The sequence below is a fragment of the Rhinoderma darwinii genome, chromosome 1, assembly GCF_050947455.1.
Source record: "Rhinoderma darwinii isolate aRhiDar2 chromosome 1, aRhiDar2.hap1, whole genome shotgun sequence".
Lineage (NCBI taxonomy): Eukaryota > Metazoa > Chordata > Amphibia > Anura > Rhinodermatidae > Rhinoderma > Rhinoderma darwinii.
Genome location: NC_134687.1, coordinates 617503644 through 617529482, shown reverse-complemented (window position 1 = coordinate 617529482; position 25839 = coordinate 617503644). Strand labels below are relative to the sequence as shown.

At 42.5% G+C, this 25839-nt stretch overlaps 1 protein-coding gene across 2 annotated transcripts; it reads left to right on the top strand.

The window, feature by feature from the left end:
• The first annotated feature begins 300 nt into the window (after positions 1 to 300).
• On the top strand, positions 301 to 25839 carry AMACR (alpha-methylacyl-CoA racemase). Of its 2 annotated transcripts, none has more exons than XM_075841735.1 (6): positions 301 to 323; positions 4291 to 4544; positions 6005 to 6148; positions 6616 to 6776; positions 13668 to 13854; positions 25270 to 25839. In XM_075841735.1, the coding sequence occupies exons 2-6, from the start codon at positions 4298 to 4300 to the stop codon at positions 25677 to 25679; spliced, it is 1149 nt and encodes a 382-aa protein (XP_075697850.1). In that variant the 5' UTR covers positions 301 to 323; positions 4291 to 4297; the 3' UTR covers positions 25680 to 25839. The 2 variants fall into 2 exon arrangements, with proteins under 2 accessions (XP_075697850.1, XP_075697842.1); XM_075841727.1 differs by lacking the exon at positions 301 to 323 and adding an exon at positions 613 to 692.

The window sequence follows — 25839 nt, the reverse complement described above, 5'->3', positions numbered from 1 at the left end:
GGCATTATGCTGTATGGGGGAATTTGTTTGGGCATTATACTGCATGGGGGCATCTGTGTTGCCTTTAAACTGTATGGGTGCATCTATAGGGCAGTATACTGTATGGTGGCAGCTATTTGGTATTATACTGCGTTGGGGCAGCTATTTGGCATTATACTGTGTGGGAGGCACTATGGGAGCATGATACTGTGTGGGCTGAACTGGGTGTGTTTGGCCGTGGATTGGGTGGGATAAGAGGCCTGGCTTAAAAGAAAAAAAATTGCTATGACGCGCCACGCGTGCTGCATCGGTTGTCCCTCTTTGTAATACTTGAAAGTTCGGAGGTATGTATATAGACTTCTATGTAATATATAGTATATTGAATCAGTGCTGCAGTATAGTATACTATATATAACTTTATATATGGTGTACTATGCTAAGACTTCTTCCATGTAATATATGTATTAAGTGTGAACCATGTTAATGTTTATCCATTTTCTGCATTGTAGCCGGCTCTTTATCGTGTGTCAGTGCTGGTCCCATTATCTCACACATACAGGGGTGACAACAGCTTCCCTGCACTATGACCCTATACAGGAGCGCTCAGCCTGTCCTGACTGTGCAGAGGGAGTGCTTCCTGGGGGAGGGGAGATACAGCAGGAAGTGTCTGCACTGAGAAGTCTGCAAGAAGAAGAGCAGTGTACAGAGTGCAGGTACCTGCTGTATACTGGGGTGTATATACTGCTGATATATAGGACACATGCATATGTGGGAGGTTAACGTATAGATACAGCTAATCCTGCTGTACACAGGGTCCTGTGTGCTGATATATAGTATACATGTGTATATATAGGAGCTCTGCAGTGTATATATAGTACTGGTCCTGTGTACTGATATATAGTATACATGTATATTGAGGAGCTCTGCAGTGTGTATATCTAGTACAGATACTGCTCAGGTCCTGTGTACTGATATATAGTATACATGTATATTGAGGAGCTCTGCAGTGTGTATATATAGTACAGATACTGTACAGGTGCTGTGTACTGATATGTAGTATACATGTATATAGAGGAGCTCTGCAGTGTATATATAGTACAGGTCCTGTGTACTGATATGTAGCATACATGTGTGTGTGTATATATATATATATATATAGGAGCTCTGCAGTGTGTGTGTGTGTGTGTGTGTGTGTGTACGTGTGTACAGGTGCTGTGTACTGATCTTATACATGTGTGTGTATATAGAGGAGCTCTGCTGTGTGTGTATATCTAGTACAGATACTGCTCAGGTCCTGTGTACTGATATATAGTATACATGTATATAGAGGAGCTCTGCAGTGTATATATAGTACAGATACTGTACAGGTGCTGTGTACTGATATGTAGTATACATGTATATAGAGGAGCTCTGCAGTGTGTATATATAGTACAGGTCCTGTGTACTGATATGTAGTATACATGTGTGTGTATATATAGGAGCTCTGCAGTGTGTGTGTGTACAGGTGCTGTGTACTGATATTATACGTGTGTGTGTGTGTGTATATATATATATATATATATAGGAGCTCTGCAGTGTGTGTATATCTAGTACAGATGCTGTGTACTGATATATAGTATACCTGTATATAGAGGAGCTCTGCAGTGTATATCTAGTACAGATACTGCTCAGGTCCTGTGTACTGATATATAGTATACATGTATATAGAGGAGCTCTGCAGTGTATATATAGTACAGGTCCTGTGTACTGATGTATAGTATACATGTATATTGAGGAGCTCTGCAGTGTGTATATATAGTACAGATACTGTACTGGTCCTGTGTACTGATATATAGTATACATGTATATAGAGGAGCCCCCAGACGAAGGCATTTGCAGAAATGCGCGTGGGGTGTTGGCGTCCTCTCTGTGCAGGACCACGACCTCAGGTATGTACTCTATTTTTCAATAGATATTTGCAGCACATGCTCTTTGATCTGATGGTACGTTGCCCTTCAGTTGAGGGGCTACACAGGTCTCGGCTGTTATACTTTGCACACACGGCTTGTTAGTATGAGGCTATAGGCGGCGCTCCTGCATCTCTCAGCATTTTATACTTGATTATTATTGCCATTAATAGTAACTACCTTGCTGTACTTGTTTATGCAGTTTGGTTGTCCCTCCTGGACTCCAATTTACACGTGTCTGTATTGATGCATGTGCGTGCCTGACATCCGTGCTTCCATTGGTTTTGCATAGTTTGACGCCTTCTCATTGTGTGACTCCTCTTTTTATTCTGTTGTGTCTATCTGTAATAAAGTTTATATTTTTTTACTCTACCATTCTGTGCTCAAGTTGATAATTTTTTTTTAGTCTGTAGGTTTCTCTAAGGGTCTGTTCACATCACCGTTCATTTCCGTTCCTTGGGTTCCGTCGGAGGTTTCCGTCGGGTGAACCCCGCAACGGAAAGTGACAGCACAGCTTCCGTTTCAGTCACCATTGATCTCAATGGTGACGGAAACATCGCTAATGGTTTCTGTTCGTCACCATTCCGGCTGGTTTCCAGTTTTCCGACGGAATCAATAGCGCAGTCGACTACGTAACCATTGATGGCGTGCCCTTGAATATCCTACAAATCTGTGCAAAGGTCTTAATTTATTGTTTTGGAACCTGTCTGCCAGATACGGAGCAGAAAGGTACCGGACGATAATAAAGTAATCACATGGGGCCTTATCTGTAGAGCCCTTCTAATAGAGCATATGGACATGGGGTCTCTCTCAGGACCCCATCTGTGAGCAAGAGTGAAAAAAACCGCTTATAAGAAGCAACTTTTGCTTTGGCAGACCCGGTCTGTTCATCTATTTCATGGATGGCCATTCGATTGAAATACATAGTTACATAGTTAGTACGGCTGAAAAAAGACACATGTCCATCAAGTTCAACCAAGGGACGGGAAAAGGGAAGTAAATATTGATAATGTGCCTAATCTACCCAATGTAAGTATCGTACAGATGGAAGGGAGTGTGACTGCAGGTTCAGACTACACAGGGTTAGTAGACTGTTGCCATGGAGACATATTGGTCTGCATAGGTATCTACACGCAGAAATTTCCTACCATTTTGTATCTGGAAACTGTCTGCTATACTACAGACTGCCTATCCCTGTCACACCGACTTGTTTTAGCAGGAGAGTAATATGTATGTAGCTTTAGGATGTAAACAAGCAAGACAAGGGGGAAACAGTGGAGCAGCATTAAACATTGTAAGGGTATGTGCACACACACTATTTACGTCCGTAATTGACGGACGTATTTCGGCCGCAAGTCCCGGACCGAACAGGGAGCCGGGCTCCTAGCATCATACTTATATACGATGCTAGGAGTCCCTGCCTCTCTGCAGGACAACTGTCCCGTACTGTAATCATGTTTTCAGTACGGGACAGTAGTTCCACGGAGAGGCAGGGACTCCTAGCATCGTACATATGTATGATGCTAGGAGCCCGGCTCCCTGCACTAAGTTCGGTCCACTACTTGCGGCCGAAATACGTCCGTCAATTACGGACGTAATTAGTGTGTGTGCACATACCCTTAGTTGTATGCTAGTTATGTGCGCATTTTAGGGGTGTCAGGAGGGGAGACTGTTCAGCATTATGTCCACCCTGCAAATCAATGTTGTATTTTTATTGCTGCAATGCCTCTGAAATGAAGCAAATTTGAGAATTCAGAACCTTATTCAAAACCGCACCCAATTTTGTGTTTACAGCTCCTTTGCAGACCTTTACATTTGGTAGGTTAATAAAAAAATAGGGGACGGATGGAAGGGACTATGACTGCAGGATCAGACTACACAGTTTGTGTTTGTTGTCTGTAACCATGGAGACGCATAGGTCTGCAGAGGAGCTGTATACACCAAATAAGAGGAGAGTTTGCCAAGTTGCTTTATTTTTTTTATGTTGGATGCATTGAACCAAAAAAAATAAAAAATAGAAAAGTCTCACAAACCAAGTAAGAATAAGTGACTATTAAATAGTGGGTATTGTGTGGTTCAGGTAGATGGTGGCGCCAATTTCTCGATATAACGGCAAGAATTCACTGCGCTGGATGATGAGTTCAGTGTTTGATTCATTCGGCTTTTGTAATAACATTGCTGTAAACGTTATCTCTGCTATTAACCTTTCTCATGGTAATTTCATAGTGGTGGGGCACAATCTTTCCAGTTTTAATTATAACTGGTGTCGCATAGGATTGTGTCTGATATAGCCGGGTAGACATTCATTGCTCGATTGGTTCCATAGAAAGCGCAGGGCTAATTGTTTTATTATTTATGTTGGCAGAGAAGTAATGGCTTTGACTGGAGTCCGAGTACTGGAACTGGCGGGACTGGCCCCTGCCCCCTTCTGTGGAATGATACTTGCTGACTTTGGCGCCAAAGTTATCCGGGTGGATAAAGCCAATACTAACTATACAAGTGACTCTATGGCACGGGGTAAAAAATCTATAGCTGTAAATCTGAAAACCACGGAGGGGATTGGAGTCCTGAAGACGTTATGTCAACAGTCCGATGTCCTCATTGAACCTTTCCGACACGGTAAGTTTCTGGCAATGGCAGATACAAGTATCTTAATTAAAGGGGGTGTCTGGTTTAGAAAACCGATTTTTATATTCCTCTGTTCAGGGCGCCCATCTATTAGCCAGAGCAGAGAGCAGCTACAAAAAAAGAGTGCCTTGCTCTGGAAGACCTGACATATGCATGTGTTACAAATACACTCCTTTGATTTAAATGTTCACGGTGTAATGCTTCATTATTACTGTGGCGGCGCTGTAGGAAAAGTGAACTCTTGCTAGATTCCGCACAGATTACGATGGGGGTCTCAGCGGCAGAACACCCTGTGATCCGATTATGGCTCTAACAAAAAGTGGACCATCCATTAAAGGGGTTGTCTCATGTAGACAACTGCTTTCCCTGTGCCCTATTGGGGCACATGGACGTCATAGATGGGTGTCTCCCACTTGAGTCCCCTCTCTATGGTCCAGAAGGGAGTGCCAGTCCTTCTAGAGTGGCTCCTTCTCTGGCGGACCCAGGGTGTTCATGCATGCATTAATACTTCAGGGGAAATGTGCGAAGACTGGGCTTACCTGGTGATTACAGGTGATCTCTGGTGTTAAGAGTCTGTGGTAAAAGGGGTTGTCCTCATGAAGACTCTATAGACTTGCAAAATTATGTGACTCCTACTGATGGATTATTACCATTGGTCAATTGATGATTGTATTGATCATTGACACTTATTGTGGTGTTTCGAGACTACTCTTCCTGCAGCCCTCTCAATTTTCTTCGTTCTGCAGGGTACATGAGGTAAGTTTTCCTTGTAACCACTGTTCCATCCACTGCTAGGGCAGAAATCACTATATATGGCTACATGTACTGAACTTTATATGGAAACTGTCTGCTATACAACAGACTGACTCTCTATTGTTACACAGACTTGTTTAAGATCCCTCTAGCTTAGATAATACTAAACAGGCGAGTATAGTGCAATAAATTTTCTAACTTCAGGATATAAACAAGCAAAACAAGAGGGAAAAATGTAAAGGCTATGTATACCAATTTTATTTTTTATTGCTCCAATGCCTCTAAAATGGAAAAATTAAGCAACTTTGCAAAAATCTACCATTTTGGATTTACAGCTCCTATGAAACTCTTTGCACTCGATAGGTAAGTAAGAAGTAGGAGACAGGTTGAAGGTAGTTTGGCTGCAGGGTATGACTACACAGGGTTTGTTTGTAGTCTGTAACCATGGAGACACATAGGTCGGCATAGGAACTGTTGACACAAAATGGTAGGATGGTTTTTAATCAAGACTATTTACAAAGTTGCTTCATTTTTTTTATTTTGGATGCCTTGGAGCAATAAAAATAAAGTATCAGTATCAATATGGGATAGGTCACACAGTGTAGATAGGGGTTAATATCATATGACGTAGATTATAGTAAAGGTGCCGGAACTAGATAATAATCGGAATGAATATATGGCTGTGCTCTTATTCACAGGTGTGATGGAGGGTCTGGGCCTCGGTCCTGAGATTATACTAAAGGAAAATCCAAAACTCATATATGCGAGGCTGACTGGATTTGGGCAGTCCGGGAAATATGCAAAGTCAGCAGGCCATGACATTAATTATGTCTCCATCTCAGGTATGTCTGTAATATTTAGGATCGAGGTTTTAGTCAGGGAGTTCATTTCCTGGTTCTGTGTCTGTGTAGGGGAGGGAGAGGGGAGCAGCAAGTGAGAGCAGGAAGAAAAATCACAGCCTATTACTGTCATCTCTCTCCCTATACAGGGTCCAGGGGAGGGGATAAAGGAACCTTTCTTCATATTATCAATATCGTAACGTTAAAATGTATAAATCCTTAGGGCTGGTTTTCACGCCGCGACGTGTGAACTTATCCTCCTTTTATACTTTGATTGGGTTTCATCTTTTTCAGCTGCCACTTTTAAGATCTTTGCTACCCTGGGTGGAGCTTAGTTGTCACATGACAATGTACCGCCTGACAGCGGACTCCTGTTTAGCCATTAGCTGCTAAAATGTCGAAACCATACTCTAACGGTAAGTTGAAAGCTTTTGTACAACCTACAATGGACTTTCTTGCTATTATTTCAGGTTTGCTGTCAAAACTTGGAAAAAAACATGAGAGTCCAACTTTTCCTCTAAACCTCCTTGCTGACTTTGCCGGGGGAAGTTACATCTGTGCACTGGGTATTGCCATGTCTCTGTTTGAACGTACAAGATCGGGGCAAGGGCAGGTGATTGATTCAAGTATGGTAAGTATGCCCTCCCCCCGGGGCGTAACTTGAAATCATAGGGCCCATAGCGTAGTCAGGAAACTGTAGTAAGGGGAACAGCAGCATAACTACTTTATCTTTAGCAGCAACCAATGGAAAGAGGGGTTTACAAATTTAGGAATGTTCATAGGGGACACAGCTAAATTTAGCAAATTTTTTTGTTATTTTGTATTTTTCTAATCTTGGACATCCCCTTGTACAACCCTTGGAGGTCTGGGGGGAGTTAGAGGTTAAAAACGAATATCCCACAGGGTTAAGGATGGTACCAGGAGTAATGGTATTTATTATATGTGGTGGTTTAGGGCAGTAAAGGGTTAAACTGTTTGTCATAACATTTTACTTCATCTAAATATTTCCAAAATTCTGTTATGATTAATTTCTTAATTGATCTTTATAGGGTTTGAAACCCTATTTTACGGATACAAAGCTCCAAATCCCCTGCTTTCCTTCACACAGCCAAATAGTTAATGATGCAATTCTGGCTGCCACCAGCCACCACAAGGGGGAGCTCACGGCAAAGGGTTTTATACAGTTCCCATAGAACTCAATACTACGGTAGCTGTATGAATCTATATGTAAGGAGTTCCGCCTTGTGCCAAGTGTAGGCAAAAATAAATATATTTTTTAAAATTTTATCGGTATGTGGTTGCTTCAAATGAGTGGCGTCATTCCTACACATAAGTGGGTCCCCTGGGCTCTGTAGCGACTGTAGTTACAGCCACCTCCCCCCCCAGCGCATTGTACTAATTGTTTAATGTTGCAGCAAAGACATTATTTCTAGAATGGTAGTAGTACGCCTTATGAGCTTAGCGGAGAGAATATCTAAAAATATAACGTTGTAAATCACAACATATACAGTTATTTACTTACAGATGTACAATGTAGATGTAGCAGAGCTGAGTTTGTTGTATTGCTCAACTCCTTTTGATATCACAGTTGGTTGTACATAAGACTACATGTAAATCTACATTATCCCAATCAGAAGCTTTATCTTGATGCACAAACAATGCAACTCCAAAGGGGTCAATGACAAATTCAGCTCTGCTATATATGTATGATCCATGCAAAACAGTAAATCAATGTTCAATATTATTCGCCCAGGAGGGTGCAGAGTTGTAGACCGGCACAGTGTGTATGCAAGTAATAGAACTTGCATTTGCTGATCATTACTATATACATAGCTACTGCAGGAGTTGTGAAGTTACAGGTGTAGCAGAGCTGGTTTTGTCATTCTACTTCGCTCATTATAATATTCTGATTAGTTATTTGTGGTTCTACATATAATTGCAGGAACACGTCTTGCATCATCCTAATATGAAACATTCTCAAAATTCATAAAGCTCCAAAAGGTAAAACACAGATTCAGCTCTGCTACATCTGTATGCACTATACAATACAATTCGCTATTGTGCCACATTATTTACTAAAAGAGCACCCAAAATTCACCTATCAAGATTCCCTGCATTATCGCAAAACATACATTAAGTATACCGTTACAGATGTAGCAGTGCTGAGTTTGTCAGCTTGAATTATTCATTCTGTATATCACAAGGTGTTATGTGTGGTTTTTCAAAGGACTCTAGATAGGAGAGGGAAATAGGAAATAGTAGCTCTGCTACATCTGTATGTCCAGCAACATCTAAATTGACTTGACCGGCCGTATACAGTAATCTTGACTATTTTCCATTCAGCTGCTCTGAGAGACGAGATGTTGGGATATTGGTTCTTGCACGGGGATTATAACGTAGTTGCGTGCAGTGCCGCTCTTAAAGGAGACCGCTGCGTTTTTAGAATACTTCTTGTACAACCAGACCGCACTAATCGTCACACACCGGACTGAGATTTGCAAAAGAAAAATTCCTTAAAATCAGTAACAGAGTGGCTAATCCTGCCACGAGACGTCTCCAGGGACTACCGCTCCTATCGTGGTCAATAACATATTCCATAGTCTCTCATGCTTGTTGTCAGGACATTAAACGGTTAATTCATTAGATCCCTCAGTAGCGGTGTTTGTCGCTGGATCTCTCCGTAGACTGCTCGCATTTTCATCCTGTTACGGAGACGTTCGCTGTTGGTGATGAGGATTAAGGTAAAGTTCAGATTCTGCGAATGAGTAATATTTACGTGAAGCAGACGCAATGGTTTGTTATGTGGTTTTGGAGTTGATTATTCATTACAGAAACTCTAGACTTGTCACCTTTACGCTGAAAAATAAAATCGGGCAGGTGTAGCAGATCTGTGGTTGTCATGTAGTGGAGCTCTGTGCACTTGTTTTTTTCATGATGTATCATGTTGTTCTACATAGGACTGCGGGTAAAGCTACAGCAATAACTGAAGTGGTATCACAATGCGTGAAGCATGCCGTTTCTAAGAGTATTTAGCTCTGCTACATCTGTACACAAATGTCGGATCATGAAAATACAAACGTTCTTTAAAGATCATTAGCAAGTGACATTACTGCTACTTGCTAATTATCCACTTTAAAGTGATAGATTTATATAAACATGTCACCACTAGAGGGAGCCTAGGATCTTAAAGAGGCTCTGTCACCAGATTTTGCAACCCCTATCTGCTATTGCAGCAGATCGGCGCTGCAATGTAGATTACAGTAACGTTTTTATTTTAAAAAAACGAGCATTTTTGGCCACGTTATGACCATTTTTGTAGTTATGCAAATGAGGCTTGCAAAAGTCCAAGTGGGCGTGTTTAAAGTAAAAGTCCAACTGGGCGTGTATTATGTGCGTACATCGGGGCGTTTTTAATACTTTTACTAGCTGGCCGTCCTGATGAGAAGTATCATCCACTTCTCTTCAGAACGCCCAGCTTCTGGCAGTGCAGACACAGCCGTGTTCTCGAGAGATCACGCTGTGTCGTCACTCACAGGTCCTGCATCGTGTCAGACGAGCGAGGACACATCGGCACCAGAGGCTACAGATGATTCTGCAGCAGCATCGGCGTTTGCAGGTAAGTAGCTACATCGACTTACCTGCTAACGCCGATGCTGCTGCAGAATCAACTGTAGCCTCTGGTGCCGATATGTCCGACACGATGCAGGACCTGTGAGTGACGTCACAGATCTGCACTGCCAGAAGCTGGGCGTTCTGAAGAGAAGTGGATGATACTTCTCGTCAGAACGCCCAGCTAGTAAAAGTATTAAAAACGCCCCGATGTACGCACATAATACACGCCCACTTGGACTTTTACTTTAAGCACACCCACTTGGACTTTTGCAAGCCTCATTTGCATAACTAAAAAAATGGTCATAACTTGGCCAAAAATGCTCGTTTTTTAAAAATAAAAACGTTACTGTAATCTAGATTGCAGCGCCGATCTGCTGCAATAGCAGATAGGGGTTGCAAAATCTGGTGACAGAGCCTCTTTAATGTATTCTGTTACATTATTCAGTGCAATGATTAATAGTATACGTTAATCTCCCCCTAGTGGTGGCTACAGGAAGCCAGAATTTTATCATTCAACTCTAGGTCTATGCAGGGCATTTGGAGTTCTGTATCTCAAATTTGGAGCCCTGACCGATATAAAGATATATTATGAAATAAATCAGCTCAGACTTATGGACTTATTTAGCTTAAAAACTATAGCGTGTTTTAGGGTGTACATTCATATTCAGGGTTGTACAGGACTGCAGATTTTAAAAAAAAACAACATTCGGGCACTTTTTGTCTCCGGTCAAAACATTTAAGTAAATAAATTATATTTTTTGGTTGATAAATTATAAATCAACATTATTACATGTGAAATAAAGAATAGACTGTGGACTGACCCACGGCAGCGTTTACACCAAATTTAACTGATAGGCGCTGCATTTACACAAGACGGTGGAATGTTCGGCGGCAGCGTTTACACTAGATTGTGGACTCACTGGCAGCGTTTACACTAGACTGTGGACTGACCGGCGGCAGTATTCGCACTAGACTGTGGACGGACCGGCGGCAGTATTCGCACTAGACTGTGGACTGACCGGCGGCAGTATTCACAGCAGCAGCGTTTGCACTAGACTGTGGACTGACTGTCGCCAGCGTTTACACTAGACTGTGGACTGACAGTCGCCAGCGTTTGCACTAGACTGTGGACTGACAGTCGCCAGCGTTTGCACTAGACTGTGGACTGACTGTCGCCAGCGTTTACACTAGACTGTGGACTGACAGTCGCCAGCGTTTACACTAGACTGTGGACTGACAGTCGCCAGCGTTTACACTAGAAAGTCTATTGGTTCTCTATTTAGAACTATTATCGATCAGCAATTGTTTAGAACAAATCGAATTCTTGTCGTCCCCGGCAAGCAGACAACGCTGGAATCTGAGATCGATCTGCCAGTAAGAGGTGTGTTAATTTATTCTGTTTCTCAGATTACAGAGGAAGCGTGCTCATTAATACATCCCACATTGTTACTGCTCATTAGGAAGTTGACACGATTTACTCAATCTTCCAATTAGTTACATAATGGGCCATGTATGACCGTAGACCTTCTTCACTTAGTATTTTATTTGTTTCTCTGACTATCCACATCTCGTCAGGCTAAAAAAAAAAAAGCCCATTCAGAAAAGCCCCTTGTCCCATTCCAGTTAACAGGGCTGAGTGATGCTGAGCTGCAGTACCAGACACAACCACACTAATGTGGGCAGCGCTGTGTTAGAAACTGCAGTGACTGGTCCATGGCTCTCCTTCGTTCTGCTGATTGGTTGGACCCCCATTGATCATACCTTGGTGGCCCATCCGTATAAAATCCTAGAAAATTACTCTTTGTTATGATCAACATGTGGATATTTCTTTTTCAAGAGATCGCTGTGAAAAAAAAAAAATTACCTCTTCTTTTTTTTTTCACCTGGAAACCGCATCACTCTTGATCATGGGCTCTGTGAGGTATTGCAGTTCAACCCAATTCACTTGAACTACAATACCAGATACAACCCATACACAAGAGTGGCGCTGTTTCTTGAAAAAAATAGACACTTATTGAATCGCAGACAACCCCTTCTCAAAAAGATAACCATATTAGGACATATGGACTTCATAGTGGGGTCCCCCTCTTGGGACCACCCTCTATGAGCTTGAATGGAGAGCCGCTTTGTAAGAGCAGCTCCCACTCTGTCAGACCGGTCCGGTTCATGCGTTACTTGGAGAGTCATTCTTTGAATGGCTGCCATGTAAAGCTATGCTTCAGCTCTTCAGGGGAAATGTATAGCCAGGTGTCTACTCCCCCATGAATGATAACAGCTGATCACTGAAAGATCCCCTGGATCATTATTATTTTTTTTAAAAAAAAGTTGTGTTCATGAGACATTTATTGCAGATTTGCCGCTGCGGCCCTCAACAAAAGCTGAAGTGGCACAATTATTTTCTAGCTGTCACACTAGTAGAACCCACACTATTCGGACAATCATGACTTATCCTAGCGACATGCCATCAATGTCTTTAGTAAGTTACCGCAAAGACATGGGGAGGTAGAGGAAAATCTAATGGTGAGAAAATCTTTGGATCTTTAGGTCTCAACTATATGGGCAAATTCTGGTAGTGATCAGTCCTAAAACTGAGCTTTCTGTGACCACTTCCTGAAATAGTAGTCACCCAGACAGGAAGTCCAGTAGTTACTAGGCAACCTGAAGTACCACATTCTGCAGAATACAATAACCAGGGCCCACAGCTAGTCTTCCCGATTTCAGATGCCTTCTGGGATGGATGAGGCTTCTGTCCTCTGCTTTTATGTGGGGTAAGGGAACGGACAACCCTTCCTGGCACCACAAAAGTTTGCCCACTGGGCTGTGCCATTTTGTCACCCACCTGTCCTTATTTCTTCAGTCCTGCGTATGTGAGTTGTTGTTGTTTTCATTCTTGGGTTTATCATGAGACAGACGATTAACATGACCTTTGTATTAACATAAAGAGCGAGGGAGGACACACGTGTGGACAGATGATTGTACAGAGCTCTCATCAGTTCAGATATAGACCGTATTATTCTACACATATAATCAGATTGTCTGGGTCACATGGATGTAGGGCTGGTACTGTGTATCAGAGGAGTGTTCAGGTCTTAACCTGCATATTTGTAAACATGGAGGAACTAGGTGCGCCCTTCTTGCCAACACTGATTACAGGATATTGGGGGATGTAGCCTCAGGATGCCTCTCCACATGCCGCCCTTCCAAGTCAGTGTCCTGCTTTATGGCTAATTTGCTACTAGCTCAGGGTATGTTCACAATGGCAAAGCTCACGACGTATACGCCGAATGTGCCCGACCTATGCCAAGGCGTGACCTTGTAGAGTACGTTCAGGCGGTACAGATGGGGATACCTTGTTTTTCCACTGCAAAAGTGTAGGGTTTTGTCGAATGTGTTCTTGTCAGCTAATATCATTGAACCATTAAAATGTAAGAGGGCGAGTCGATTGACGGAGATAGGTGGCTACTAGACACATATGGCAACACTTATCTTTGGGACAAAAAGCGATCAGATGGGTACAAATTGAACCTCCCTCCCCTATCTATGAGTAATGGCTCTTGTGAGCTAGAAACGCGTCAGAGAGGACGGACGTTTTATGTATTGTGTCCACTTTAAGCTGTTCAGCCTTCTGCTGGCTATCTAAATAAATAAAGAAGATTTATTTTCCAAATTCCACAAGGAGTGCTGATCTTTTCCTCTTGAATACAAATGGAACCTGACTGATTCTTGTTCTTCCTATAAGATTTCAGGAGACAGTTTGGCTGTTCCTGTAGATGAAAAATAGTTAGCGGATCCCCTAAAAATGCTATGGTCCACAGTTCTACGTATGTAGATATCAGGGGAGATCCTTTGTCTAAAATAAGGATATGATCTGTTCTGCACTGCCATTAACTTTAGCATATCCCTTCTGTAGGTAGAAGGTGCTGCATATCTGGGCTCATTTTTATGGAAATCGCAGAAATTGGGATTGTGGAGCAGACCTCGTGGTGAGAATTTACTGGATGGTGGAGCGCCGTTCTATGACACATACGTGACCGCAGATGGAAAGTACATGGCTGTGGGTGCAATTGAGCCTCAATTCTATAAGGAACTTTTGACGGGTAAGTTATTAATTTTCGACAATGAGAGATATCATTTTCAGCATATGCCTGGAGAAAAGCTTTATGGTGCTTATTTGTTTTTATGAACAGCACCCCTTGTGGTCAAGCATGGTAAAGCAAATACCACTTATCAGTAGTGTGACTCCAATTGTTTGATGTCAATGTAGCTAGAATAAAAAAATGAAGCAGGTTTTCAAATAGTGTTGATTCAAAATATCTTACCGTTTTTTGTATGCAGTTCCTTTGCAGACCTATGTGCACCAGGATTCAGTCCATACATTGCTCATGTCCAGCGGCTTCTGTGAGAGAAAAGAAATCTGGCTCCTCCTGAGTGGGAGCTGCTCATACTTAGCGGTTCTATGCTCTTACCCATAGAGTGGGCCCTGAGCGAGGAGCTCCCCTCTCTGATCTTTATATACCCCAAAAGGACATCTGGACAGGCTTTGTTTTTGTACAATAGTACTTATGCTCTAGTCCAGCGGGAGACAGCCTTAGGGCTCATTCAGATGAGCGTGTAACTCGTCCGCGTGATGGCCGTTAAAACAAAAGCCGTTACACGGATTCAAGTATTTCAATGGAGCCGTTCACATGGCCGTTGTTTCAACGGAGCGTGTGAAGGGCCCGTGGAAGATAGGACATGTCCTATTTTCCTGCATTTTCACGCATCCCTCCAAAGACTCTAGTCTATGGGGGATCCATGATAACTCGTCCCGCACGGGTGCACCTCGGACGTGAAAAACAATAGTTTTTCACGTTCGAGTTTGCCCACGCTCGTCTGAATGTAGCCTTAGAGAGATGGAAATCTACTGTTGTAACTTGAGGGGGTCTTGAGATCTACTTGGTCAGGACCATAGGGGGAATGGTGCGAAAGCTATTAGGGCTATTTCTATCCGCGACCCGCCTTCGCAGACTTTTATTTTCAGGCATCTCAGGTACCTCACTTTTCCATCATCCGCAACACCTTCTCAGCACGAACTCCCCATACTGGTGTCATAATGCTGCTACCCCTAATACTGTGCATTCTGTGCTTCCCCGTGCCCCAAAATACTGTACTGCAGAAATATTAGTGCCACACAGACTCCCCCTAAAAATACTAGTACCACACGGATAGTACCCCCTAGTAATAGTGCCCCTCATATTGACACTAATAGTAATAATGCTCCCCTATAGTGCCCCAAAATGTAAGTGTACCACAGAGGGAATAAAATAAAATATTACTCATTTAATTCCTGTTCCACGTCGCCTTCAGCAGTGCAGTGCAGACTACAGGCCTCTTCCAGGCAGCCACCTGAACTGCGTGCGGGCCAGCGTGATGACGTCATCACACCTTCTGCCCGTTGATATGCCCTCTCATAGGCTACAGGCCTAAAGTGTTCAGTGGCTTATGGGGGTAAAGGACGGGACACGGAGCCATAGATTCTCCTGCCCTGCTGCAGCATTCAACCGTATCCACGTTCTAAGATACAGTTCACTGTGATACCCACCGCCCGTAGATTTGGGGCACCAGGCAAAAAATCTGGGGCTAGTGACACCACTGGCCCTATCTACTCGCACATTTTATGTCTCTCCTTCTAGGCATTGCTGTACTTCATTCATTCATTTAATGGTTTTCGTCCTCTCACCCGACTTCACTCCCCTTCCTAATCTAATCTATAATGATTTCCAGGTCTTGTAGTAATGAGGTCTAATAGGCCTGGAACCCCTACATGTAAATTTAGATAAATGCCTCTGTAAGTATTAGTTACATAGTTACATAGTTACATAGTTAGTACGGCTGAAAAAAGACACATGTCCATCAAGTTCAACCAAGGGAAGGGAAAAGGGAAGGAAAAATTTCTACACATAGGAGCTAATATTTTTTTGTTCTAGGAAATTATCTAACCCTTTTTTAAAGCCATCTACTGTCCCTGCTGTGACCAGCTCCTGCGGTAGGCTATTCCATAAATTCACAGTTCTCACTGTAAAGAAGCCTTGTCGCCTCTGCAGCTTGAACCTTTTTTTCTCCAGACGGAGGGAGTGCCCCCTTGTTTTTTGAGGGGGTTTTACAAGGAACAGGATTTCACCATATTTTTTGTATGTGCCATTAATATATTTATATAAGTTAATCATGTCCCCCCTTAGTCTTCTTTTTTCAAGGCTAAATAGGTTTAATTCTTTCAATCTTTCCTCATAACTTAAATTCTCCATGCCCCTTATTAGCTTCGTTGCTCTTCTTTGTATTTTTTCCAACTCCAGGGCATCCTTTCTATGAACTGGAGCCCAGAACTGAACTGCATATTCTAGATGAGGCCTCACTAATGCTTTGTAAAGTGGCAATATTACATCCCTGTCCCGCGAGTCCATGCCTCTTTTAATACACGACAATATCCTGCTGGCCTTTGAAGCAGCTGATTGACACTGCATGCTGTTATTGAGTTTATGATTTACAAGTACACCCAGATCCTTCTCAACAAGTGAATCCGCCAGTGTAGCGCCCCCTAGGACATATGATGCATGCAGGTTGTTGGTACCAAGATGCATAACTTTACATTTATCTACATTAAACTTCATTTGCCAAGTGGACGCCCAAACACTTAGTTTGTTTAAATCTGCCTGTAATTCATGAACATCTTCCATAGTCTGAACTATATTACATAGCTTGGTGTCATCTGCAAAAATAGAAATAGTGCTATTAATCCCTTCCTCTATATCATTAATAAATAAGTTGAATAATAGTGGTCCCAGCACTGAACCCTGGGGTACACCACTTATAACCGGGGACCATTCAGAGAAGGAATCATTGACCACAACCCTCTGGATACGGTCCTTGAGCCAATTCTCAATCCAATTACAAACTATATTTTCTAAACCTATAGTCCTTAATTTACCCATTAGGCGTCTATGGGGGACAGTGTCAAATGCCTTTGCAAAGTCTAAAAACACTAAATCCACAGCGGCCCCTCTGTCTAGACTTCTGCTCACCTCTTCATAAAAACAGATTAGGTTAGTTTGACAACTTCTGTCCTTAGTAAAACCGTGCTGGCTGTCACTTATAATGCTATTTATTGTCACATAATCCTGTATATAGTCCCTCAATAGCCCCTCAAACATTTTCCCCACGATGGATGTTAAGCTTACTGGTCTATAATTACCCGGGGAAGACCTAGAGCCCTTTTTGAAAATAGGCACCACATTTGCCCTGCGCCAGTCCCTTGGCACTATACCAGTCACTAGAGATTCTCTGAATATTATGAAAAGGGGGACAGAAATAACTGAACTAAGCTCTTTAAGAATTCTAGGGTGTAACCCATCTGGTCCCGGAGCCTTGTGCACATTTATTTTATTTAATTTAGTTTGGACCATCTCTACATTCATCCAATTCAGTATATCAACTGATATATTAACAGCACTGGCACCGGCTACATCAGCTGCTCTTTCTTCTGTTGTATATACAGAGCTAAAGAACCCATTTAGTAACTCTGCCTTCTCTTGATCCCCTGTGATCAACTCCCCATTACCATTATCTAGGGGTCCTACATGTTCAGACCTTGGCTTTTTTGCATTTATATGCTTGAAGAATTTTTTAGGATTTGTTTTACTATCCTTGGCCACCTGCCTTTCATTTTGTATTTTTGCTAATTTTATTACATTTTTACAGATTTTATTAAGCTCTTTATATTTTACAAAGGCTACAGCTGTACCCTCAGATTTGTATTTTTTAAATGCCCTTTTTTTGTCATGTATTGCCCCTTTCACAGAAGGTGTAAGCCATGTGGGGTTTAATTTGAGTCGTTTATACTTATTACCTGTAGGAATAAATTTTGCACTATAATAACTCAAAGTAGATTTGAAAATCTCCCATTTATCATTTGTTCCATTATTTGACATTAGTTCTTCCCAGTCTATATCCTGAATTGCAGCCCTCATCCTGGGGAAATTGGCTTTCTTAAAATTAAATGTTTTTGCCCTCCCAGCCTGCGTTTGTTTTTTACAGTATAGGTAAAATGTAACTATATTATGATCACTGTTACCGAGGTTTTCACGAACATTGACATTCCCAACAAGATCTGCATTATTAGAAATGACCAGATCCAACAGAGCTTCACCTCTAGTCGGGTCTTCCACAAACTGGCCCATAAAATTTTCCTGCAACAGGTTGAGGAAATGTCTCCCCTTTGCAGTTGAAGCCGAACCATGACACCAATTAATATCCCGGAAATTAAAATCTCCCATTATCACTACAGTACCCGCCTGTGCAGCCCGCTCCATCTGTTTATATATCTGACCTTCCATCTCTTCAGTTATATTGGGGGGTCTATAGATTACACCAAAAGTAATTTTTTCAGTGTTTACCTCCCTTTCTAGTTCCACCCACAAGGTTTCAACCTCCTCACAGTCTTCACCCACTATTGTCTCTTTCACACTCGCCTTCATATCACTTCTCACATACAGACATACACCACCACCTTTCCTATTTGTCCTGTCTTTACGAAAAAGTGTAAAACCCTGTAGATTTACAGCCCAGTCATGTGAAGAGTCCAGCCATGTTTCAGCAACACCAACTATATCTATATTTTCTTCCAGTATCAAGGCCTCCAGCTCCCCCATTTTGCTTGCTAGACTTCTGGCATTTGTGAACATACACTTTAACTTGCCTGTCAGTTTTTCACTTTTATTATCAGAAATGTGATTTGACATTAATCGGTCCTTTTTATTTACACTGATGTTTTGCAACGAAAGGATCTCCTTATCTTGTTGTCTAGTCCTCTCCCCACATTCTGTTTCTCCCCCCACCAATATAGTCTGACCCCTCTCTAACCTGGCTACCCCTTTTTTTTCTACATTGACCTCCCTCCTCAGCCCTAGTTTAAATACTCCGCCACCCCAGCTAGAATTCTCTCCCCCAGCACAGCGGACCCCCTTCCATTTAGGTGCAAATCATCTGCAGAATACAGTTTGTACCCCAATGAAAAGTCAGCCCAGTGCTCTAGGAACCCAAATCCTTCTCCTCTACACCAAGACTTCAGCCATGCATTTAACTCCCTAAGCTCCCGCTGTCTTTCCTGTGATGCGCATGGCACAGGCAGTATTCCTGAGAATACAACCTTGGAGGTCCTTCCCTTCAGCTTGTAGCCTAGTTCTTTAAAATTATTCTTAAGGCTCCTCCACCTACCATTTATTCTGTCGTTGGTACCGACATGGACCACGACAGCTGGATCATCACCAGCCCCTCCCAGCAATTTGTCCACCCGTTCCACCACATGCCGAACCCTGGCACCAGGGAGACAGCAAACCATTCGGTTGAGGCGGTCTTGGCGACAAATTATTCTATCCGTCTTCCTGATTATAGAATCCCCTACAACTATCAATTGTCTTGGCTTGCCTGCATTACCATCCCGCCGACTACTAGCTGGGCTGTTCTCCCGGCTGTTAGGGAGATCAGTATCCACTAGGGCTGCCTTTTCTGAGACTGACACCCTCGCATCATCACCCAACCTGGCAATTTTGCTTGGAATGCCAGAAACCGGATCGGCCTTCCTTGTCTTTGACCCCTTTCTACTGCCCCTAACTACATTAACCCAGCTACTTACCTGATCCTGCTCACCCATGTCTTCACCCTCCAGTTCTAACCCACTAACTGCATGCTCTGTGAGCAGCAAGCTCCGCTCAAAATTGTCTATCCTCCTCAGTGTTGCATTCTGCTCCTCCAGATCTCTAATACGAGCTTCCAGGTGAACAACATGCTCACATCTGCCACAGAGATATTCACCCTGGAACTCCGGCTCCAGTCGTGTATACATATGACAAACTGTGCACTGAAGAAAACCTCCAATCTTGCTATCCATTATCCAAGTTACACCAAAACAGCGAACAATTGTCAAAGAAAAAGAAGAGTACTTACTGGGGCTTCAACTCCTCTTTTCAACTCCGGTTTTAGAACTCCACTTAGTTCACAAGCCACTTAAACCACCAAGCTCAGAAAGAGCAAGCTCAAAATGAGGTCTGCTGACTAATTTATACCACCTGTGTCCAGTTAACCCCTTCCCCCTCGTCAGCTGTTCAGCTGGAACGAATCTGCAAGGGAAAAAAAAAAAATTTACAAATTTTTTTTTTAAAATTGTGTGAGTTTTTGCTATCTTCTATTTGCTAGCAATCAAAACAGATTCACAAACACAGAAATACAGCAACACAATACAGAAGTACAGCAACACAATCCGGTTTTAGAACTCCACTTAGTTCACAAGCCACTTAAACCACCAAGCTCAGAAAGAGCAACCCTAGTATAAGGCCCTATCTATGCTATAAACCAGCAATTTTGGATACATAGTTGACCTCAGGTGTGAAATGAAGTAATTTGCATATCTCCACCCACTAATCTAAAACTGGTAGTGATGGCATCCAAATACCTTCGGCCAGAATGACGGCAATATTGCACTTTAGACCTTCAATGGAGGCCGTTTTGGTCCTTCTCCCCAATCAATGGGGTCCATCAGCATTGTTTGGGAAAACTTATTCTGCAATGCTGTCATGGCTCCGGGAAGCCATGAGATTACTTATGAAGAGATCATTAAAGGGTTTTTCTCATAATCCTTATTAAAATAAATAAGGGGCGATATATAAATATCTGATCGGTGGAGGTCCGCCCACTGGGACCCCCACCGGTCACGGGCACAGACTTACCTTCCCGTTAGGAGCCTCATAGGAACAAAGCACTAGTGCGCATGCTCGAGTGCCGCTCTATTCATTTCTATGGGGCCGCCGAGCGCTTTCTTCAGCAGCCCCTTAGAAATGAATGGAGCGGTGGCCGAGCATGCGCACTACGGCTTCATTCCAATGGGGCTCCCGGGAATGGCACGGTAAGCCCGTTCTCGTGATTGGTGGGGGTTCCAGTGGTCGGACACCCACCGATCAGATATTTATCACTTATCCTGTGGATAGGTGATAAATAATGATTATTGGAAAACCCCTTTGAGCCTACATTTACTAACAATGGCGTACTTTACGTCAGTTAAAGTGGAGTTGGTAGATGGAGAAATTGGTGCAAAATATCTTAAAGGGCACGTGCCTCCTTTGGCTTATTTTCCATAATATCATTTTACGCTTGCTATGAACAGATGTAGATTTGCGCCATTTCTCCTAACTCCAGTTAAAAGTTGCAGCAAGCTTTACAAAGAAAACCAAGTACATGAAATGACAATGTCTTATCTTTCCTGAGCACAAAAGATAAGGAGCTCTGTGTAAAATGTCAGCTAGGTTACAGTAAATGACTTTAGCTGGCTTTTAGCTAGAGCTCCAGTTCGATAAGGAACGACCAAAGTGGGGGAGGGGAAATATCAGCCGCCAGCTCTTTTCAGGAATTTAGAATTGCGCTGCATGATTGTCATCAGGTAGGTAAACACTTGAGCGTTCCGTGTCTTTTCACATCGGTAATCAACGCTAATGTAGATGTACCGGTTGACACAGGTGTCTCCAGCTTTAACCTCTTCATGTTGTGTTCGGTGCCAAGATTTGTGTCTATTTGTGGTTAATTCCGTTCAGACGTGGCAGATTTTCGATGCGGATTCTGCACTAACCTACAGCACAATGCCAGTGATTTGGATTTTTACAAAATTTTATTCTCACATGTCTTCATAAATCTGCATATATTTAAAAGTAAAGGGGAAATCTGAAGCTAACTCCACAACAAAATCCACATTGACATACTGGAGTCTGACTCTTTACGATATTTGCAAGGCGGTCTGAACCCCATATGGAAACATTAAGTTTGGGCAACCAAATTTCACTTTGTAACCCCAGCCAGGAGGCCGTGATGAGCTATGGGACTCTGTTTGCCGGCAAAATAGGCTCCATGCACCGCGCTCTACCATGTGCATGATTCCGGAGTGTTGAGAATCCAGCGTAGTTTGTCAGGATATGGACTACTGTCAATCACATTCCATTAGATCTAGTTCCAGATCCTGGGATAAAGGGCTGGCACCCACCTGGAGGGCAATTCAAGTGGGTAAATGGACTGCTTACCCTTCTGAGGGTGGCCCTTATTTAATCTCCTCTGGTGGGCCCATGGTGCCCCCAATCTGATGCTTACTTGATATTTTCATATTATGAACTATTGGGGCATAGGGTCCATGTCATTGGAAGCCAAATGACCGTTTGTTATTGTGAAAAGCTTCTGAAAAACTCGACACCTAAAGCATAAACGTGTTTTGGAAAAACCCCAATGGGGAGAAAAAAAGGCCACAAATGAAAATTCATTATGCAAAACACCGACCCCCGTTAGCTCATCAGAACCATCAGTACGGCCATATGGTTTCACCACAAATCGGCGCAACTTTGAACTTTGCAGTAAATTCACATCCTGGCGTGGTTTTTGGTCACACCAGTGGGCGACTACATGTTGAACCTAATTTCCTTAATGGGTGATTTCATCATGAAAATTGTATCAGAAATTAACTCTTCCTGTATTGGTTCTATATAGATGGAGGGTGGTCCTCAAAATAATTTCCTCTGGTGGGCCTAAGGAACCCCAGTCTGATGCCTACATGATATCCACATATCATCAGCTGTTGGGGGCACCGGGTCAATTTCATTGGAATCCAAATAATCCAATGGTCCACAATGTTGTTCCTTGTTATAATCAAACACATGACCCCAATGGTGCAAAACAATGGGGCTAACCACTGAGCCGCCAGGACTAATATTACTGCACCATACAGCCTTCTCCTAAAGTGACCCGCATGGAGAACAGGATTCATTTTGGGTAGAGCAGGGTTATTTTCCTCTTATCTTCAATTAACTTAATTGTCAGTAATTTTCCTATATTTCACAGTAACCGCGGTACATCACAAATTTTCGGATTGGATCTCCCCACCCGCATTTATAGTCTGAGTCATTTTCTGCCCGGTATCCAATTGTGTTAATAATTATTTTTCGATTTGCAGCAATAAATCCATTTTATGTATCCGTGGAATAATTGGGTGCTAGTGGGAAGTTAATACATAGATTTATTGTTATCTTACGGGAACATTGCATATTCGATTACTTTGTGTCAGCTTACCCGCTGAGACGGAAGAATTACCATGTACCTTTTTGTTGTTCTTCTTAAGCGTTGCATTAAGGAGTCTTTAGACTTTTCTTCTTGTAACTGAATGCTTAGCGCCCTCCTTCTGAACTGCATTAAACATAGACTTTGTCGAGCAGAATGTTCTTGAAATAAAAGGAAGGAGGGGGGATGGGGTCTGGTCCGCTGATAAGAGTTTTACTGTCTCCCAGCAGTCACATGAAACACATCCATAAGCAGTAGTGTTATATCCTGACAAGGTCGGATCACAGTATCTTATAGTACGGATATAACTTGGGACGAAGGCTTCATTCACATCTGCGCCAGGGATCCGTTCATGGGTTCCGTCAGAGCTTTCCGTCAGGTAAACCCATGAACTGATCCTTGACTGAAACGGTTTCCGTTTACATCACCATTGATTTCAATGGTGATGGATCCGGTCCAAATGGTTTCCGTTTATTCCAGTATTGATTCCATCAAAACTACGGAACCCTTAAACAACGGTGACAAACGGAAACCATTTGCACCGGATCCATCACCATTGAAATGAATGGTGATGCAAACGGAAACCTATGGTTTCTGTTTGTTTCAATTAGTGTACCGTTCATGGGTTCCCCCGACGGAAAGCTCAGACGGAACCCATGAACGGAACCCTGATGAAGATGTGAACGAAGCCTTACAGAGACTTTTTTGTTACTTTTGAGTTTTCAGCATTTTCTGTGTTGCACAGTATGTTCCAATTGTTATTAAAGGGGAATTACACATCGTAAAACTTATAGACAGGGCCGCCATCAAAAATGTCAGGGCTCCAAAAATGTTTAAAGCCTCCTGCCATCCCTCACAATCTGGACAGTACAGGCCTACCAAAAGTACCGAACCAGAGCCCAAAAGGAGATGTTGGGAGCCTTGAATGAGAGTGAAATCGTATCCTTAAGATCTGTCCAATGGGGCACACAGTTTAAAAGTCCATATGGAAAAAGAACAAGGAGATTGGCACCCAAGGCAGAAATAGCACCATTTGGACCCGTCAGTGGCAGAGGGAGTGAGTCAGGGTACAGAACTGTCAGAAGTCTAGTGGGGAGCTCTGTAATCCTCAGTGGGGGGAGAGGAAGCTGCAGCGTGAAGGTGACGGACAGGGAAGTAAAAAGCAACATTACCGTCTTCGACCATTGGCAAGTGCCAGTAGTTACTTACCAGTTCTATGGGACCGGTTATGTTGATCTCTTGCTAGTGCAGCCAGGAGTCACTTCTCATCTTCTCTTCCTTCTGGTAGTTTTGTGTCATGGAGGCTGATCACATAGGTGGGCAGGTCCTGTGAGTTTCATTGGACTGGGACCCATGCAGTTTCAGTTATCTGCCTCATTATGGGGGTAACCGTGCAGCTTGTACCTTTTTGCCCAGGCCCCTGACTGCAGTACCAACTATACTGCCATGATGGCGGCCCTACTTACATAAATTATAATATATCTATCCAATTAGGTACCCAAAAGGAAATCTCATGGACCAACCATGGTTAAGCATGTTTGCTTACATACAGTGGCCATGTACGTATATGTGCATATGCCAACATGGCATCAAGGAGCAATCCCTATTATATCCTTTCAAGGGGCAAACAAATAAGAGTAACAGTGAGAAGGTGTTAAAATGGTTGTGTAGGATTAGAAAAGCATGGCTACTTACTTCCAAAAACAGCACCACACCTGTTCATGGGTTGTTTCTGGTATTGCAGCTTGGCTCCATTCACTTCAATGGAGCTAAGCTGCAGTACCAGGCACACCCTGTGTACAGGTATGGCACTGTTTCTGAAAGAAAGCAGACATGTTATTCTAATCCTGGATAATCCCTTTAAAGAGGTTTTTCTGATGCTTAAGATAGGCCATCAATGTATAATCGGGGAGGGTACTGCTAAGTAGGGCCGACCTGCAGTACCAGGCACAGCCACACTTGTGTGTATGTCGCTGTCCTAGGATAAACCATGAAGGGGCCATGGCACTCCATCGTTATACTGATCGTGGAGGTCCCACGGGTCAGACTCTTCCCCCAATGTGTTTTGTTTGGGGCCTTTTTGGAGCATGGTGTCTTTTTTTTTTTTTTTTTTTTTTTTTAGGATGTTTTCCATAGATTTCAATTGTAACAAAAACTGCACCAAAAACATGAAACTGTCTGTATGAACTTTGCTGCAGGTTTTAGAGCAGATTTTTATATATTTTTTTTTTTTTTTTTTTTCATTTTTTGTAGTTGTATAGTGTTTTTATAGTTTGTATCAATTGCATTAGTTCTCATTCAAAAACATTGCCATGTTCTGTCTTTTACCTTCTATATAAGCAAATATAATACCCATAACTGATATAAATAACATATAATCTTCCACTCCTTAGGTCTTGATCTCAATTCCTCTGAACTTCCCGATCAGATGAGTTTTTCAGATTGGCCTGAATTGAAAAAGCGATTTACTGAAAAGTTTTTGGAGAAGACGCAGGAACAATGGTGTCAGATTTTTGATGGCACGGATGCATGTGTGACTCCGGTCTTATCTTTTGACAATGTCACCTTGCATGAACACAATAAAGAGCGAGGATCTTTCTTCTCTAATGATGAAGGGGAAGTGAGTCCACGGCCTGCGCCGCTTCTCTCCAGAACACCTGCGGAGCCTTCTTCCAGCAGGGATCCTTTAATCGGTGAACATACATATGAAGTGCTCACAGAATACGGCTTTAGTGCTAAAAAAATTTCTGATCTTCAGTCTTCTGGAGTGATTAAATGTAATAACCCGAAATCACAGCTGTAACCTCGTGTCACGAAACAGACGAGCAGCCATTTAATAGTAATGTGTAAAATATTACATCTGATTTTGTTAATTTATTTTTGTAACAATGTTATACAGGAACTATAATATTTCTAAAATAAGGATTGAGATTTTAATAAAATCAGTATTTATAGACTCATAA